Here is an 18,780-nt window from a genome sequence, read left to right on the forward strand (position 1 = left end):
GAGTACCCTGGAGGCCACTTCATGGTCAGGAAATGTGTGTGTGGCTGGGACACTGTGGCAGGATAATAGAACTGAGACCTCTGTGAGGCCTCAGAGAATGGTGCTGGACAAGATTTTCAGCTGATGGAGAAGTACATGAAACAAAGGCAGAACAAGGTAAAGCTGCTGACTTTTTCCCAGTTCTGTTATCTCTGTAATACATTATTCTCTCAGATGAGAGGGTGACACTACAGTCTGAGTTAAGTTGTGTAAAATATGGAGAATATCACAATAAAACCGTCTATAATTACAGAAAACAACAGCTCTTTGAAACTGATCCAGATGGAATTCAGAAGAAACAGTTTAAAGAAAACTAAATTCTTCTATTAAGAAATTACTCACTAACTACTATTTAAAGCCATTTTCAAATCAAAATCATTGATGCTAATGATTTAAAATACAAAGGATATTAAAAGAGAGTATGGCAGAGTTGTGGCTGACTTCATTTTATTGATTTGTTTAAATTAACTAAAAATGTTTGCATTGATCTTTCAAAAGAATTTGAATAGGCCCAAAGAATCTTTTTAGAAGGATCTAAGTAGTTCACCCTAAATCCTTCAGGAGTGCCCTCATGGTCCACATTCAATATAGGGGAATTAGCTAACAGACACAGAAGACAGAGCATCCTGGCAAAGAAAGTGCATAAATCTCTATAATATACCTTGGATACTCAAAAACTGTAATTTTACATGTATTTATTTCAATTTATGTGGAGCTTTCTGAAAAACAATGATTCTTTGATCTCTGCCAAATTACTTTAAGAGACTATCCACACTACATTTCTAGAAGAAACCTTGAGCTGAATTCTCCCTTTTATATCCACTAACACAGTTTTTTCCTACTCTAAATTTTTAGCTAAAATGAGATATTTAAAATACATGTTTTTTTTCTGATGGAAATAAGTCTTTGTTACATTTCCCCCCAAAAAAGTCAAAGAGAACAAAGAACTACTAAGATATTCAGCATAAAACGAAGTTCAGGCAATTAAGCCTCTGGCAAACCAAGGTAAATAAAAAGCTCTTCTGTGGAGAATTTCCCATTGTGGATGTTCTGCCTACACACAGGTTTTTCAGGGTTAAGCCAAGAGGGTTTTTTTTTTTTTTCCCATGAGTTCTTTGCATTGTTTCAGCTTCTGTGGCATAATAGAGCCAAAGGAGTGATCTGAGATAATAAACCTCCAGTCCAGCTACAGCTTTAACTGGCAGCACTAGTAATGTTCTGGCACCATCTGATGTTTTTTGTTTTGCTTGCCTGGGTATAATCTCTAGGCAGCCCAGCTTTGTTTAGTCAGTAAAACTAAAGAACAAAACCAGACTACTAAGGTCATATGCAGCTTGAAAAAAAAAAAAGTTATCTAAACTAACAACCGGATTTTGAAACCAGATTGTGCATTAGGTACCTTAAACTGGTAACTCCATGCATAAACACACCACCAGGTGACCCCAGGGAGTATCAATGCTCCAAATTTCTACTGGGGACAAACTAGTGTACGTGTGACATGCGAAATGGGGAGACAATGAGAAATCTGGAATATTTCTTATTTCCTAAAATCATACACACTGTCTTCGAGTGATTCTTTTTCACTAAAGGGATGATTTTCTATCAAATTTTGTTTAACTTAGTATAAAGTTGCAGTGTTGTGAGACTCTAAACCTACTTCAGCCCGACTGTAAAGGCATTTAAATAGTAAAATAATAAAAAAGGGCTGTAAAGGGGAAAGGAAAAAAAAGTTTCTAATTTATACTCTAAAGACTGCACGATAAACACAAACCTCATGGTAAAAGCACTACTTCTGCTGCTTTACTGTTGATTCCCAGGAAGCAACATGAGTATCCTTATGGGTCTTCTGAAGTTTTCATGTTAAAGCACAGCTCAAGTTCTGTACTTATGTCAGAGGAGATCAGTGCCAAAACCATGCCTTGTGCCGAACAACAAATTTGCAATTGTCCGTAGCTCCTGGGGAATTCATTCCACATTCTTGGATCAGTTCACAGAAAAGCTGTGTCACACCAAAGCCCTGAATTTTAAAGGTCATCTCGAGTCGTGGGTTTTAGACACTGTGGACGTGGAGCACTTTGAAGAGAAGCCCCCTCGGACTCTGTTGTTAAGCCCACTTTGGGTTAGCACTCAGGGAACTTTGGACACGCAAAAAAACGAGAGGCAGAGGGACAAGTACAACAGCGAGAGATGCTCAAAGCTTCCAAGCAGTGCCAAGTGTTTTAGAGAGGAACTAAAAGGTTCCAAAGTGCTTTAGGGGACAGGATGACGCCCTCGCGCCCTCACAGTCCGCAGCGCCTCACAGCCTTTCCTCGCGCCTCGCTCTCTGCCTCCCCCGGGGCCGTGAGGAGAAGCCGCGGGGATGGAATCCCCCAGACAGCGCCCTCAATCCCCGTATCCAAAACTCCCCCTCTCCGGACACCGGAGCGGTCCCCGCCGGGCTCCGCTCCCCTCACGGTCCCGCGCCCCTCACGGCCCCGCCCCGCTGCGCGCGCAAACACCGCCCCCAGGGGCAGAGGAGCCCCGCGGCCCCGCCCCCTCGCTGCGTGCCCCGCCCCTCCCCGCCCGGCGGCCGCCGAGTCTCTCCCCCGCTCCCCTCACCGAGCGCGCGGCGTGCGCGGCGGTGCCGGTCCGGTGCTAAGATGGCGTCTATCATGGAGGGCCCGCTTAGCAAATGGACCAATGTGATGAAGGGCTGGCAGTACCGCTGGTTCGTGCTGGACTACAACGCCGGACTGCTCTCCTACTACACGGTGAGGGGCGGCGGGCGGGCCGGGCGGGCGAGGAGGCGCCGGGGAGCGGCTGAGGCGCAGGGTGGGGGCGGGGAGGGGACTCGGCGTGTGCGGGCGCCCGGGCGGCCAATGGGGAAGGAGGAGGCGGCAGGAGCGGCCAATGGAGGAGGAGGAGGCGGCGGGAGCAGCCAATGGGGCGGCGCTGCGGGGAGATGAGCGGCGGGGGCGAGCGGCGCTGTTGTTGTTGGCGGCGGGCGGCGCCGCCGGCGGGAGCGGCCGCGGGACCCGCCCGGGGGCTCCCGGCAGCTCCGGGGCCGCGCTCCCGCCGCGGGCGGCCCGCAATCCCCCTGCCCCGAAGCCTCGCTCGGTGCTGGCTGCGCGCTGCCGGGTCCCGCTGCGCCGGCGCTCCCCTCCCCGTCCAGCGGGAACTCGCCCTGGGGGCTGAGCCCGGCCGGCGGGCCCGGGGCGGTGCCGCCCTCCCGGGCCGTGTGCGCCCTGCCGCGCCCGGCGCTCCGTTCCCGCGGCTCGCCGCGCGTTACCGCCCGCCTGGCGGGCTCGCTGCCGCCCGGCAGGTGCTTCCCAGAGCCGGATCGACTTTCCCGTTTCCCTTCCGGACTTCCCCCTTCCCGGCACGAACTTTTTAACTGCGCTGTGTTAGGAAACAGTGATGTTCTCCTTAAGTTTTTTGGGGTTTTTTTTTTTTTTTTTTTTTTTTTTTTTTTTTTTTTTTTTTTTTTAATAACCCCTGTCAGATCCTGCCTTGCTGGCTTGTTCACCATCCTTATTCGTATTTTTACATAACTTACAAGTATTTTAATGGTACGAATTAATTTTTTTTCAAGCCTCTGAAATCTGAGGGCTTACTGGATGAACTGCATCCATGCAGCAAAGTGTTCTTCTCGTGGAGCGATTAGTGTTATCAGGCTCAATAAAACACATACAAATTAAACCCGTAGTAAGTTGTAATAGATTTACAGCAAACCACTTGACATATCACATTGTCTGTGAAGCTTTGTTCGTACAGAAGCATCGCATATAAAACTTTTTTCCCTAAATCTGGATTTTCATCATACTGGGAGAGAGTTTCTCTCCCCAGATGTAGGGGATAAGGCTGTGGCCACAGAACTGTCACAGCCTCTCAGTTTGGTTCATGCGTGTTCAAAATCTCTCACCTGGGATGTGGATGGAGAAATGGAAGTGCTTTTACAGTTGCTGTATAATGGCTCTTCAAATGTCAGCTGCTTGACAGAGATGAATTAGTCAGTGTGGTCTAAGTAGCAGTCCAAGGTGCAAAGTCATTTAATGCTCAGCTACAGAAATAGAAACATTTGCTGATGACTAGTGTGTATAATTATAATTCTGGATCTTGCACTGACTTTCATCCTATGGTCTTCAGCTATTTAATAGAATTATCTTATTTATTTCCTATGACTGGGAACCTCTACACATGCATTACACTTTTATTTTGTATAATTTATTATGTTCTCTGTTAGTATAACTTTCAGCTTTCAGTTTGAAATTTTGAAAACCCTTTTTTTGCTGCCTATCCTAAAAAGTTCAAGTTGAGTTGAGAGAAAAAAATCGTGTTCTCTGCTTTATGTACCTTGACCACTAAGAAGTGGCTGTGGTAAACATTTCTTTCAGAACGTTTTTCCCATCCATGAGCTGTCTTTCTGCACAGATGTCTCTAGGTCGTTCTCCAGACATCTGAATTCATTCTCTTACCTGAGGCTGAAACCTGCCTGCCAAAAGATCTGGTCCTTTGGCACACCCTCCTCTCCGTGTGTGCAGGCATGGCTGCTCCCAGGGCAGCAGGGTCAGCAGGAGCAGCGTGTGAAGGATATCTCAGATCTAGTCCCAGCTGATCACACACCTTTCAAGAACCAATCCTGCCACTGAGAAGGTGGTAGAACACTGCTCCAGCTTCAGTGTTGTAATAGTAACTCCTGACTGGTAGTTTATGAGGCTTGTAAACAGCATGAATTTGGAGCGTTGGCTGGTTTGGGGGTTTTATTTCTATGGGGCAATGGCCTGTTGTGTTCTGCACAGGCAGCCTTGTGTTTGGAGCAAACTGTGATCAGATCCTCAGCGCTGTGTGCTGTGCTCCCTCTGAGCCTGTTTCAGGCTGAAGCAATGGAGTTGCCTCACTCTGCCTGGCTGAGTTGGTGTTTGAGCCCGAATCTGGCCCCTCCCAGGACCGTAATGCATGGCTGGGGTGCGGTGGTTTCAGCCCGGCTGTCTGGAAGCAGTTTTGAGAGCAGATCTAGAAGCAGTTCTGTTGATAGGAGGGATCATCCTGTGCCTGCTTATCATCTCTCCAGGCTCCTTAGCCCATTGCTATCCAATAAGTTCTGACATGAGACACTTTCTGCAACAGATCCCACAGCCTGTTAACCTTTGGCTGGGGAGGAAACTGCAGGCAAATAACTCCTGATGCAGCTGAACTTTCCATTAGAGCCTGAGCCACAAACTTCTTCATAGACATGTCCTTGCACTCTGGTACTCAGCCCTCCTTGGTAGTTACTTAAAATAGACTGCAGAAAAGCACCCTTAATGTGAACTAAACATTCAAACAGAATTAGTGTACAATAGCACTGCACTCAGGAGGGGAAAGAAAGGTAATGCTTTGTCTCTTGGTGGGATGAATAGCTGTTAACCTGATTATGTTTATACATACGTCAGAAGCAAATGAATTCAGTAAAATTCCATTTCTGGAATAATTAGAACTTTAAAGGAATAAGTCAAAAGATTGTATATCAAATGAGAGTCAGAAAAAAAATGTAATGGTCATGTTGCATGTAATGGTAATGTTATTTCTGTTTTCATTTGTGTGTTCCATCCTCTGTATTTGCATTGCAGTGAACTATAGTAGTACTACTTGCATGTGTGAATGTGAGTCTTCTCATGTGCATTTACAAGATGTTTCACAAAGGCCTTTTACTCAATTTGCCAAGTTTTTGGCGCTTTTTTTTTTTCCTACTTTTGTAGTCCAGGAGGTTTTTTCCTCATTCAAAATTGAAATGTTCATCCTCAAATTTGCTTATATTTATTTATGTGTAAAGTTACTTATGAATTCTGTAATTTAGAGAGTATGATCTGTCATCCAAATACTCTTTTCCCATGGTTTTTGCTTATTAAAATGGTTGTCTTGTATCAGTAAATGCCCACCGTTTCTTTTAAAGCAAAATATGAATTAAATTACAGTGTACCATTTGCCATTTTGGATCAGTTTGACCAATGGCTTGACAAATAATTTCTTTTTTCCCATCAGTCTTCTTGGATTTGTATTTCAATGTTCCAGTGTTTTCTGTTGAAGGAATAACTTAAATATATCTGAAGCATTTTGGGTTTTTAGTGTTGTTGGCTACACTGAAATATTTATCAGACAAATCTTGGGGTGGCTCATTCCTGCCTTCTGCTGGTGCAGGAGCTGTAAGGTTGTTCCATGAACTGGATTCCAGATGAAAAATAGCTTTGTGCTGGTTTATTTTTTCAGCTGAATTTGTTTTGTTGTTTGTTTTGTGCATGTCAGTGTAGAAACATGTGTTGACATTATGCTGGGGAGAGAGCATGAAGACAAAGAAATGGTCAAGGAGGAAGGGGGAGTTGAATGCAATTTGCTTTTTGTTTGTGTTTTCTGGCAGAAGTGCTGTCTTAAATACACATCAGCTATAGCCTTGATAACCCTTGGGAATCCTGTAGAAATAATCCAGAGAACCACTCAAGTTTGAAAATCTGATTTAAATTCTGGCTTTAAGTGTACTCTTTAAATAAATATTTAAATGGTATAATAAATTGAAAGCAGAACTGGCATAGCTGTGCAAACAGTGCTTAAAACAGTGCCAGATGAAGGTCAGTTCCTTAAAGCATTTTAAAACTTCGTGGATATTTGACATTTGGTGGTATTGAAAGGACAACTATTCAAAATGTTGCAGGTTTAAAAAATTGCTTTGCAGAGTGAGTGAGGGCTGTCAGAAAAAATTGCTGTGTATGACAGCCCCATACTGTGTGTTCCTGAAACCAAACTGGGGAGCCTCCCATCATCTTAATGGCCTTTGCACCAGTGAATGCCTCAAGAATGGATTTAAGTGCTGTTCTTTTGTTCATCATTCCATCAAACTACTTTGAAAACATTTGCTGGTCGACTGCTTTCCAGGAGCAAGAGCTGTGTCAAATCTGTTGTTAGGAAAAGTAGTTGTGGTAGTATGAAAGTATCTTTTCCTCTCATGCATCTCTTGTTTTTCAAGACTACAAGTAGTTAGCAACTTTAATATTGGTTTGTGTTGAAGAACTGCTTGTGAATTGTACAACCCAACTATTGAGGAGGGGGACTCAAGTTTTGGAGCAGTTTGATGAATCTTGTGGTGAACTGAAAACAAACCTTGTTGACTTGATTTCAAACAATGCCTCCAAAGCTGCAGCCGTGGCTCAGTGGCCCCATGGCAGAGACTTCCAGTTGAACACTTCTTCCAAATGCAGTTTCTCAATCAGCAGCTGCGTGCAAAAATCCCAAGAAAACAGGAAAAAAGCACATCTGCTTTTTCACAAATGTTCCCTCTGAGGTCTCTGTTTTCCATTCTCAGATGAAATGACACTTTTTTCTTACAATAACTTGATCTGTCACATGCCCTGAAAACAGCTTAGTGAGTCTATTAAAAACAGACAAAACTGTAAGCGGACTTGTAAAAGGAAAATAATTCTGAATTTATGGTCAAGGGATAAAAAAATATTCTTATTATTCAGCACTAAATTGAATTTTGTGCATAGTTTAAACTTTATATCACAGATTTTGATGCACTGAATAAACTGTTAAAGGATTATAATTTAAGTAGCTGACTCCTCTTTAGCAGTTAGGTTGCAGCTACAGGAGTTTAGTCTGTAGCTGTGCATTTTTGGGGAAGAGGCTGAATGGAGGATTCCAGGGCTGTGCTGTACCTTTTACACCTCTATCCAGTCAAGGCCTCACATATATTAATTTCTCATAGAATTCTCTAAAACAGTGTAATGCTTTTCTGTGCCAGGACCTATAAAATGTTGCCTTACCTATTTAATATAATCCTGGTATCTGCTTGGGTTAGATGAGCCCTGGTGGAGCTTCAGCTATTGCTGCAATGTTTTATCTCCTGTTTTATGACTGCACCCACAAAGGTCCCAGCTTTAGCTGCATAAACAACAGGGCTGTGAGATGCTGTCCCTGAGCTCGAGGAGCTTCTCTGAGAATGATGTGTGCCTTGCGAGGGAGCTGGAGGAATGGGGCTGGGAACAGCCTGTAAAGCTTTAAATTGTTGAGGTCTGTTTCTGCTTAAAAAATAAGCATTGCCTTAAGATTTGATGAGAAAAATTACTCTTATGGAAAGTGATCCAAATTTAAGCTTCTCTTGTAGATGCAGATAAATTGCAAAGATTACTGTTTATAGATACAACTTGTTCCAGCTTCTTCATCCCTAACAGGAAATAAATGTCCCAAGTGGTTTTGCTCATCTGTGTACTTATGTTAGGGATTTCCATGGCAGCACTAAGTGAGTCACAAATGCACCTCTTCAAGTTCTGTGCCCTTCTGCACAGGCAGAACTCGTGCCTGAGAACTTTTGGAGACGAAGAACAGCTGGGTTTTATTTGAAACTTTAAACTTTGCACACAACAGCTAAAACTCAAATGAAATAGTAGTATTTCTAAAGATGAAGGAAGGGGTCTTTGGGGCTTGGGTTAGGATTCTAATTTAGTTTTGTTCTCTTTAAATAGGCCCAGTCATTATTTTCATTCCTCTCAAGAAGTTGTAGGTTACCTGAAATGCCTTATGTTAGGTCAGTTCTGTATATGATTAATTTCACTGTGTGGATGTAAAAGAGAAACCTAAATTCCCCCTGCAATAATACTCTATAGCTTTATTCATTTTAACAAATTTTTATTTGAGTTGTGGCTGAAATTTATCTCATATTGCTGTTTGCTTATAACCTGTTCAAGTTCTTTATCATCACAATCAGTACAGTGTGTATTGAAAGCTTGTGGAAAATATAATTTGGCTGGTTATAAAACTGAGCACTGGAAAAGATAGCTGCATATTAAAATTTTAAATATAAAACCAAAATAAAATGTGTTTTTTTTATTAGCCATTTAGAGACATCTTTCTTCTGCATGAGTTTTTGTTCAGTGAAATGGAACCATTCCTCAAAACAGTTATGGGATGGCTTTATTTTTAATAGGATATACTGAATAACCTAATTTCAACCAAAGAATAATAAGGAGAAGCTGAAAGTATTTGAATCATATTTTTATAAAATCTTAGTTAGAGAGTGGACAAAATCTAAAATGTCAGCTGAATTGTGTTTTAAAGTCCTGTCCTGCAGCAGCAGTGGAAGGTTTGCTGTCTGCCAATGAGAGAATCCAGCACTGTGTGTGTGTGTGTGTGTGATGCCAGCCTGCTCTGGAGCTCAGGGATTCAGATACTGCAATGATGGGTGCTTTATTGCACTCAGGTAGGATGAATTCAATTTAGTGCTTTCCTAGAATTGGTATTAACCAAGTAAAGCTCTGTCAGAAGATGGTGGAATTGTAGATATACAGGCCCACACTCTGACCTCTTTCTCTTTTGCAGACTAAGAACCTTTTAATGTTTAAACTTAATTTCCATCCCATTAAAATGTGGTGGACAAGAAAATGGAGGCTTTTACCGTATCTTTTGCAGCTGAGTTGATGGTCAGTGGAAATGGGGCTGTTTGGATTCTATTCTCCCTTGCACTGGGATGAGCCCTCAAATTCCCTGTGTGTTGCTGAGGGGTCTAAACCCAATCAAACCCAGTCCCTTGTGCTGCCTTTGCTTTTTGGCTGCTCTGGTTCTGTGCCTGTGCCCAGCACAGGGAGCTGGGAGAGCTTTGCCTGGCTGGGGTCCGAGCAGTCAGACCTGGTCAAGTCATTGCAGCCTCAGTCCAGATATTTTCTTTCCTGCTTAGATTATGCCAATATTTCTTCCAGAAACCACCAGAGGGAGTGATAAGCTCTCAGAAGCATCCTCCCATTTTAGGTGAACTCTCAAGACAGTAAATATAAAAAATAAAAGTGTTCTCGAGTGAGCTATGTCCCAAATATACACAATTTCTCATAGGAAATTGTTGGAGAAACTTTATAACTAGATCTCTCTTGGGTTTGAGGTTAAAAAAAAAAGACCAAAACAAAGCAATGCTTCAAAAAGTCTTTCCTATGTGTTTGTTGTCTAAAAAGAAATTATATATTTGTAGAATACATTACAGAAGCACTTTACTGGCATTTCACTTTGACCAGCTAACATATGCTGATGTGAAAACAAGTAGATTAATACTGATGGCTTCTAGCACTCAGAAGACAGCTCTGATAAATTGAAGCCTGAACTGAATGAGAGGTCAACTAAAACATTATTTGAAACCCCAAGTGCTGTACTTTCACATTATCTTTTAGGACTTGCTAGGATTGCTTCATTCTTTCCTCCTATCTATATCTAAAACATGTTGAAGCTGAAGAATAATTTATTACTCCTAAGACTGCACTTTTTGTCCTGTCTTTTTTTTTCCTATTAATGTCAGCAAGATTTTATTGTCTAATTGCTTCAGTGAAAATAGGTCTGGTGATAATAACATCAATATATTGTCTTGATGGAATTATTGATACACTGCTGGAAAGAAGTGGGTATTTCAGAAGATGACAGCAAGATAATCTGATCATAAGACACCAGTGACAGTTGTTGTTTTCCTGACCTGAAAAAATGTAGTTTAAATATTTGGATGGCAAGAGAGGTTTTATTAGACAGGACTACCTTTCATATAAGGCTACAATGGCAAGTAATTTATAATTTAAGAAACAGGAAGTGTGGGCAGTTGAAAACCAGCCCTTACCAGAAAACTGAATATTCCGGATGACCTAAATATTTTCTTTTTCTTCTTTACCTTAAATAGTGTGTGTGTGCTACTTGGGCTTGCCACTATTGCCCAATAGCAATGGTTACTTGTCAGCTTTGCCTGAGACAGTGGTGGGAACAGCTGAGAGCTCAAGTACCACAATTGCCAGCTGGCAGTGAGTTGACTGTTCAGAATTCCCTGCTTGGCCTGTGGGCTGGGGTTTGAAGCTTTTTTTCCAATGCTTCAAACAGATAATAAATAAGAGGTTGAGTAATTTTGCAAGGTAGGTTAATGTACAAGTTTGAGTACTGGTGGACACGAAAATCCTATTTTCTGATCTGGGTTCCAATAGCTCAAATGGCTACAAGCATTAGTTTTTAAAATTGTAATAATGATAGCAGGCTGTACTTGCTAGGAAGTAGATTTACAAACATGTAATTCTAAACATGAATTTTGTATCTGCCTAAAAGGGGTATAAATCAGGCAAAGTTTCTGACAGATATATAATTTCATTTGTGCAATTCTGCCTGCACAGCTGGATTTTGTTTTATATACACTTTCTTGAGAATAGGAGAGAAAGGAGGAAGATGTGAATCAACATACTGCTGATTTTTAATATTTCTCAAGTCCTTTCTTCTTCCTTTCTTTTTACTTTCCATAAAGTAAGAAGACTTGGACTGTATCTCATAAGTATTCCTTGAAGGTATTGAGAAAACTTCTTGAAGTGGTATATTGTATTCTTGTTTTTTGAAGGATTTATTTTCCATTCCATGCTGGTGGGAACTAACCTATTTTGTAACAGAAGTTGCATCTTGTTTAATCAGCCACTAAAACATGATTCAGAAATGCTTTATTCTTTCTCTGTTGGTTTTAGTAACTTTCTTCTTACTGTGTCTGTTAACCCACTGATCTGCTTTTTTCTGTTTCAGTCAAAAGACAAGATGATGAGAGGCTCACGCCGAGGGTGTGTTAGACTCAGGGTAAGTGTTGTTTTATTCAGTACTTAATGACTTACTGTGTATAATATGTCCTAATGGAGAGAACTGCAAGGAGACTTTTGAGGTTTGGGCTCTATTCCTGACTCTGCAAAATGCTGAAATAGTGAAAATATTTAAAGAAAGAAAACCTTAGAGGTCAAGTGACATGCTGGGCTAATTACATTCTATAATTTATATATGGTATAAAAATATTATACATTTTGTATGTTATATTAGAAGGCATTCTGTGGCAGAGTAAGATGGGTTAGTAGTAGGACACTATGAAAAATTTGCTGTTTGCAGTTCTCATCTCTCTGTGTGTGAAGGGCCATGTGTATATACACAGATGTAGATGTGCATTTAGTTTTCTGTACCTATAGAAGTCATTGTGAAACTGCTTCCTTCTGTCCTGATTTTTTCTCTTACCATGTCCTCCATCCTGCCAGCTTGGACACTCCTTAAACCTGGGCTTGGGCTTAGTGAAAAACAGGAGGACTGGAAAGGGAAGGGAGAGCACTGCTGGCAAGATTTTTGACATATGGTTGGGAGTGTACAGACTGGGGAAAGAGAAGCAGAGGATGCAGCATGGGAAAGCTGAGCATTACCTGTTTGAGGCACTCTGGCATGGGACATTTTGCCTCTGCTGCTGTTGCAGCTGGCAGTGGCAGTACTGAAGGGAGCTGAGAGTGCTGGGATGTCTTTGCATATGCCCAATTTCTGCCTCATGGTCATGTTCGTACCAAAACTGTTTCTTGCACAAATCCTTTTCCTATATTTTTTCCCATTTCCCACAGATTTTCTGGTTCTAGCATGCAGCAGTCTTGTGAATAGCTGGAGCAAGTAGGGGGAAGGAGTGAGGAGAATGATGGGTATGAATGGGAGCATTTTGAAAGTTGGAGTAAGAGAAGTCTAAGGAAGGAGATCTGTGGTCTTACAATGTGATGAGTGTTGAAGGAAAACTGTGAATCTCCCAGTTACTCCTTCCTTCTGCTGTTAGTCCTTTCTAGTCTTTCTGTGGGTACCTGTAGCCTTCTGAGACTCAGAGAATCCCCATTAACTTGGATTCCAGGTGACTTCTTTGCACTTTGCCTTGCTTGATGTCTTGATATTTTAATTCAGAATTTCTTTAAGTAAAATCTGTGCTCAAATCACTGTCTAGAACAAGAAATTCCCAAAGATTCATGAGGAAGGTTTTTTCATTGTGCAGAAAAATTCAGTCCAAAAGGCCGTGCCTGCTTTAATAGTGCTGTGAACCTGTTGGTTGGCCTCAGCCTGCCAGTTTAGGAAATATTAAAAGTAAACAATCTATTTAATATTCATCTTTATATTTATTTAACATAAACCAGCTCCTTTGTCTTCTCCCATCTGCCACTCTTCCATCACAAGTTGTTATTTGGAGTTTTTTAAAAACTTATGGACTCCCTCAGCCTTTCTCTGAATACTCTGATTTGCTTGTTTGCGTTTTTTTGTGAGGAAGGAAGGAATCTTCCTTTTTTCTGCTTTTGTAAAGCAGCTCCCCTGGCAGATGACAGTGATACTGATAGCTGAACAGATGGGCTTCTGCAGTCTGAAATTCTATCAAAGAGGCTTTCTGTTGAGGGTAATTGTTGATTTCTAACCGTAAGTGTGAACGTAAACAAACATGTAACTTAAGCAATTTGGCCAAAATATTTCCTTTTCTATTGAATGGAGTATGAAAAGCTTGTTCTTTACCTTTTTGCTCATGATGCACATTTCATGGGTCTGAAGTTTCATCTCCAAATTCTTTTGCTGATTGTCTTAGTGTACTTAGGAAAGTGTTGCCATAAAACATTCTGTGTCATCTGCACTATGCTTACATCCTGCTAAAGTTTTCTGGAATATCTGTAAACTTTCCCACTGTTACTTTTAATTTTACTTCTTCATGTGTATTATGCATGACAGAGGAAGCATTTTCTGTTCTCCTGTTGCTCCAGTGTTGCAGTGACAGTGCATGCACTGTACACAGTTTTGTGCTGTGTTCACAGCCCAGGAAAGCTCACCCTGCTCCCACACTTAGGATGGGGCAGGACTCAGCTGTCTCAGTCTGTGTTTGTGTGAGTTTTATCTCTATCCTCTGGGCAGAGTATCTTGGTCATGTTCTTGATGTCTGACTTACAGGTTTTTGGTATCTTTAGCCTGGAGAAAAGGAGGCTCGGGGGTGACCTTATCACTCTACAAGTCTCAGAAATGAGGTTGTAGTGAGGTGATGGTCAGTCTGATCTACCAGGTGACAGGTGACAGGATGAGAGGAAATGGCCTCAAGTTGCACCAGGGAAGGTTTGGATAGGATATGAGGGGAAATTTCTTCCCTGAAAGAATGATCAGCCTTTGGAAAAGACTGCCCAGGGAAGTGATAGAGTCATTATCCCTGGAAGTGTTCGAATGATGTATGGATGTGGCACTTGTTGAGATAACTCAGTGGTGAACATGGTAGTGCTGGGTTAACAACTGGACTTGGTAATCTTGGAGCTCCTTTCCAGCCATAGTGACTCTGTGATACAAAGGTTGAGGAGAACAATGTTGTGCAACTTGCAGTGACCACCTGATTTACTGCACAACAAAACATGAACTTAAAGTGCCGTGTATTTCTTATTTATTGGTGTATTTACAAGAAATCTGGTTGCTGTTGTGTCCTGGCACTAAAAGTATTCAGAATTATGCTAGCTTGGATGCACTTTTTAGGTGCCTCTTTTATAGTTGTCACAGAGCTGTCCATGAAAAGCCTATATGGAAGATACTCTTGGAGAGGTTAAGTGGCACATTTTATCAGTGGAGGGAAGTAAAGAAACCAGCTTGGATCTATCCTTTCCTGCTATACTGCCTTGGATTACAGATGGTTGGTGCTGTTTTTACCTAGGACTGCTCCTGCCACTCCTGTGGGGCTTGTGCTGGTGCCAGCCATGTATGACCTGGTCCCACAGGCCACAAATGTCATGTAGGGACTATGAGGAGCTTGTGTGGGTAGCACTGCCTCAGCTCCCTGTGCCCCCAAGTCTGGACCCAAACCATCCTTGAGTTTTGGCCAGCCTGGTGTACCCCTGACCCCCAGCCCTGCAGCTGCTCTGGGTGCTTGGCTGAGTGGAAGGAAGCACTGGTTGGAAGTGACTCAGCTCCTGGTAGTGCTGTTACTCTTTGTGTACTCTGAGAGTAAGGGCAGAATTTACCCTTTCAGTATGTGCACCTTCCAGGCTTGTCTGTTTTGTGGGACGGGGAAGGATGCAACAGATCCTGGTGCTGCATCTCCTTGGAGAAGGAGAAAAGAAACAGAGTAAATCCACTGGTGTTTTTTGAGCTAAATATTATAATTTATTTGAGTTGTCAGAGACTTGGAATTGTCTTTTTTTGTGTGTCTTCTCCTGGGTGAAACTGTTATTTATTATAAGTGTTGGAGGGGACAGGAATGAAAATGTGGATAGATTTGTAAATAGCTAAGCACAGATGGTCTTTCATTTATTTGCATTTTCTTGTAATAATTCATGAAGAATTAGAAGACAAAGCTAGTTGCTTCTGATGTATCCTGATTGCTCACTGTTAATATTTACTTAGGGACTGAAAATTAGATCATACAGTGTACCAGTGATATGACATGATGGGCCAAATTCATTCTGCTAGAATGATTTATTTTTTATTACAGGCTGGTAGATAAAATCAGGTCAAGAGCTTCTTTCTGTAGAGTACTTATTGCTTTTATACATGGAAAATACATATAAAATATTGCTTCTCACTCTTTTTAAAAATATGAGTTGGAATGTAGTAGGGAACTGCTGCAGCATAAAACCACCTCCATTACAAAAATAAAAGATGCATATTATTATCCAGATAATAGCTTTACAAAGATTCTCTATTTTTTTACGCAGCTAAAAATTAAAGAACTGACTGCATCCTGTGACTGAACAGAGAATCTTTCTGCTCTTTGCTGTATTCAGTTTGCTTCTAATTTGTCAAAGCTTTTTAAATTCCAGTGGTGTAGTTATAGAGTGTCTGCTGCTGATGTCACTGCTTGCCTTATCAGGATTTTGTTCTTTGTTTCACAGGGAGCTGTGATTGGTATAGACGATGAGGACGACAGCACCTTCACAATAACTGTTGATCAGAAAACCTTCCATTTTCAGGGTGAGCTGAAAGAAGAGATTGTTTTTTCTTATAATAGATTCCACTTGTATTTATTTGATGGATGATTTTAAATGTTTGGCAGCAGAACAGCATGAATGAGCACACTGAGAACATTCTGGATCCAGGGGTGCTGCAGGTTAGGCAGGGATTTACATCTGCAGTGGATACATATGTGCTAGAAAGAGACTGTAGCTCTGGCAGGATTTGGAGATGAATAATGTAAAGAATAAATCACTCAAGGGGAGAAAGTAATGTGCTTCTGATTATGGGTTTCGCTTACGAAACGTTTCTGATCTTCGTTATCAAGATACAATGATGCATTTCTTTATGAAGAGAATCAAGACTGGTCTGAAGGTTGCAATTTGTATCCAAATAGAACTTAATGCTCAATTATGAGGAGACTAGAGGCAACGTTTGGCTTAACGGTGGAGCTTTGCTTCAAGATTTACCAGCTTGCATTCATTTCATCTACATTTCTGTGTCTTGTCTGCCAGTCACCATTTCTCTGCTATTATCCTTTTATTCACATTTCCTAACACCAATGCCATCTGCCACTGCTATGTTTCGTCATTGCATGCTATGGCTCACCGGTAGAAAGGGTAAGGCTCTATATAATTGCTATGTACTCCTTCAATTATTTTGTCTGCAGCAGTAGGACTAAATACTGTGCTAATATTGAATAGAGAACTTCCTTTTTCTGAATGTTAAAATCCTAGGGAAGTGTGATGAAAATATTTTGCAGCTAACATTTGTTAGTCCTTTTGCTTTTCCTCTAAAATGCAGTGACTAAATAATTGCTTTGTATAGAGCTGGAAACTGTAAATATCCAAAAGGCACACTTGCTTTTAAGCAGTCATTTTAATTTATGTAAACTGAAATAATTCTATAACTTACATGGTGCTGTACTTATCCTGAAATCAGTGATTTGCAAATGGGAATTATCACCAATACTGTTGCTTTTGTGAGACTATTTCTAATGATAAATATTAATTGTATACCATATTGTCACTAGCTTCTGTATTCCTTGTGCTGTAGTTTTTCCTAAATGCTGCTGCTGTCCTCTGGCTTTTCACTGCATTAAGCCTTATAAATACACCTTCATAATGCTGAGCTCACAGTAACACTTAAATCTACTGTTCCCAAGGATAACTGTTAAAATGCAAGCTAATTGCTAATGCAGTAATGGAATGCTGTACTAGGGCAGTTTTTCAGTGCTACAAAGCTAAATACTGCTGAATATTTGAGAACTTGATACAGGTAAATCTAGAAATCTCTAATCTTTAGTTACTAAAATAAACCTTTTAAAATCTTGTTTTCAGTGATTTGTTATATGCTGTACTCTCCTTTGGGTAGCCAGATGTCCTAAGAAAACTGATAGTATTTGACATAAGTAATGTTCTGCTGTAAGTAATATTGATAATTTTTAACAGCAATGTTGCCATATCTTGTGCTTTATAATTTCTCTTTCTCTGTATTTCATATTAGGCCAGGATTTATGTATCATCCTTCAGTGTACAACTAAGATATTGTACACTATTTTCTGTATTATGCTTTTTCTATTAGCATATTATGAAGATAATGTCCCTGATAGCCAGGCAGTTATAATGATACAAGCACAGTATTGGTATACTTGGATTTAATGCAAAAATGTATAAAAAAGCAGGTTAGATATCAATCCTGTGATATTTCAGTGTAAAAGAAGCTCTGTGGAATTATAAATGTAGCTCTTACAGCCACTGTAAATGCATTCTCACTTCATGCAACCTCTGTCATATTTATGCCAAATGTTTGTACATTATATTAAATTAATTCAGTATTACACAGGTTTTAACTTTGCAAAATATAGGTCATGAGTTGCAAGTGGTTAATAATGTAAATATTACAAAAAATATTACAAAATATATGCTGAGACTACATAGAATGTATGGGGCAGGTATGTAGGGGATGATCCAAGAAAACATACAAAATTCCTAACAATTTCTTCCTAACTTTTAATACCTGATTAAGATAGAGCTTTTGTTCAGTAACATAGCTATAAATTCATTTACCTTTTATAAAAGAAGTCTTGGACAGGAAAAGGCTGCAGGAATGGCAGCTTAGAGTCTTGCTGCCTTCCTTCTTTCTCAAGGGCAGACAGGAATTCAAACAAGCTGGAGCCTCACTGAGGAAAAATCAGAACTTTAAAAATCCAAGCTTTCAAAAATCTTTTGACCTTAATTTGGGGTCCCATCTGCAATGCAACAGTTTCAGGCTCTCCATTCACTCTGACTTTAAATACTGATTAGTGCCTGAGTGAAATTTTGCTGACAGCCAGTGATAGAATTTGGATTTGTGAAAAATAAAAGAAAACCTTCATTCTGGGTTAATTAATTATTTCTTAATGTCAGTTGCTCAAAATTACACATCTGACTAACACTCCAGAGATGGAAGTAATGAGATGAAGGTCAAGTAAGTAATTTAAAACTGTCTGACCAGCTTCTCACATGGAAGTTGATTTCATATGTGTGGGTATGTGTGTAACTGAATTTCTGAAGTGCCAAAGCTCCAGCATCTCCCACAAAGATTGTCTGTCACTGGATTTTGGCATCTTCTGAGTCTTTCTCAGAAGAAAAGTTCATATTTTGTTTCTGCTTCTGACAATCTCCCTTTTTTCTCTTCTCAGCTGTGCTTCCTAGTGGCCACCCCTGTATTGAACATCAGTAAAAGTTAAAAAGTTTTCATTACAAGGTTTGAAAGATGACTGGGTAGATCCCAAATGGAATCCATATCCTTAGTACCTGGGTATAAAGGACAGAAGTTAATTGAATAAATATGGGCAGTAAAACAAATAGCATGTTTTGTGTCTACTGTCAGCTTGGCTTCAGCTCTGCCAAAGTGCCCAGCAGACTTTTTCCCTGTATTTTATTGTTATGTAAAGGTATATTGATTCTTGTTCATATTGGAGGGGAAAGGGAGGTAGGATGACCACAGAAATTTTAAAATAAATGTAAAAGTAAAGTATTTTATCTCCTGATTAGTCCTTGTTTGGTCATG

At 40.7% G+C, this 18,780-nt stretch overlaps 2 protein-coding genes across 13 annotated transcripts in view; one reads left to right on the forward strand and one right to left on the reverse strand.

The window, feature by feature from the left end:
- Nucleotides 1-2,776, reverse strand: part of EPS15 (epidermal growth factor receptor pathway substrate 15) — a 67,234-nt gene extending 64,458 nt beyond the window's left edge. For all 8 annotated transcript variants that reach the window (XM_079314528.1, XM_079314526.1, XM_079314535.1 and 5 more), the window contains exon 1: nucleotides 2,638-2,776. The gene's annotated coding sequence lies outside the window, so the exon portion shown is untranslated. The remainder of the gene's footprint in view (nucleotides 1-2,637) is intronic.
- The window catches only part of OSBPL9 (oxysterol binding protein like 9), a 56,605-nt gene continuing 40,492 nt past the window's right edge, over nucleotides 2,668-18,780 (forward strand). For 4 of the 5 annotated variants that reach the window (XR_013775395.1, XR_013775396.1, XM_079314537.1 and 1 more), the window contains exons 1-3: nucleotides 2,674-2,789; nucleotides 11,566-11,616; nucleotides 15,669-15,747. Coding sequence is in view for 2 of the 5 variants with exons in the window: in XM_079314537.1 (XP_079170663.1) it covers nucleotides 2,679-2,789; nucleotides 11,566-11,616; nucleotides 15,669-15,747 (241 nt within the window). In the remaining 3 variants the exon portion in view is untranslated. Of the gene's footprint in view, nucleotides 2,790-11,565; nucleotides 11,617-15,668; nucleotides 15,748-18,780 lie in introns of all 5 variants that reach the window. The other variant, XM_079314541.1, reaches the window with a different exon arrangement.

This window comes from Erithacus rubecula (assembly GCF_903797595.1).
Source record: "Erithacus rubecula genome assembly, chromosome: 10".
NCBI classification, from domain to species: Eukaryota; Metazoa; Chordata; class Aves; order Passeriformes; family Muscicapidae; genus Erithacus; species Erithacus rubecula.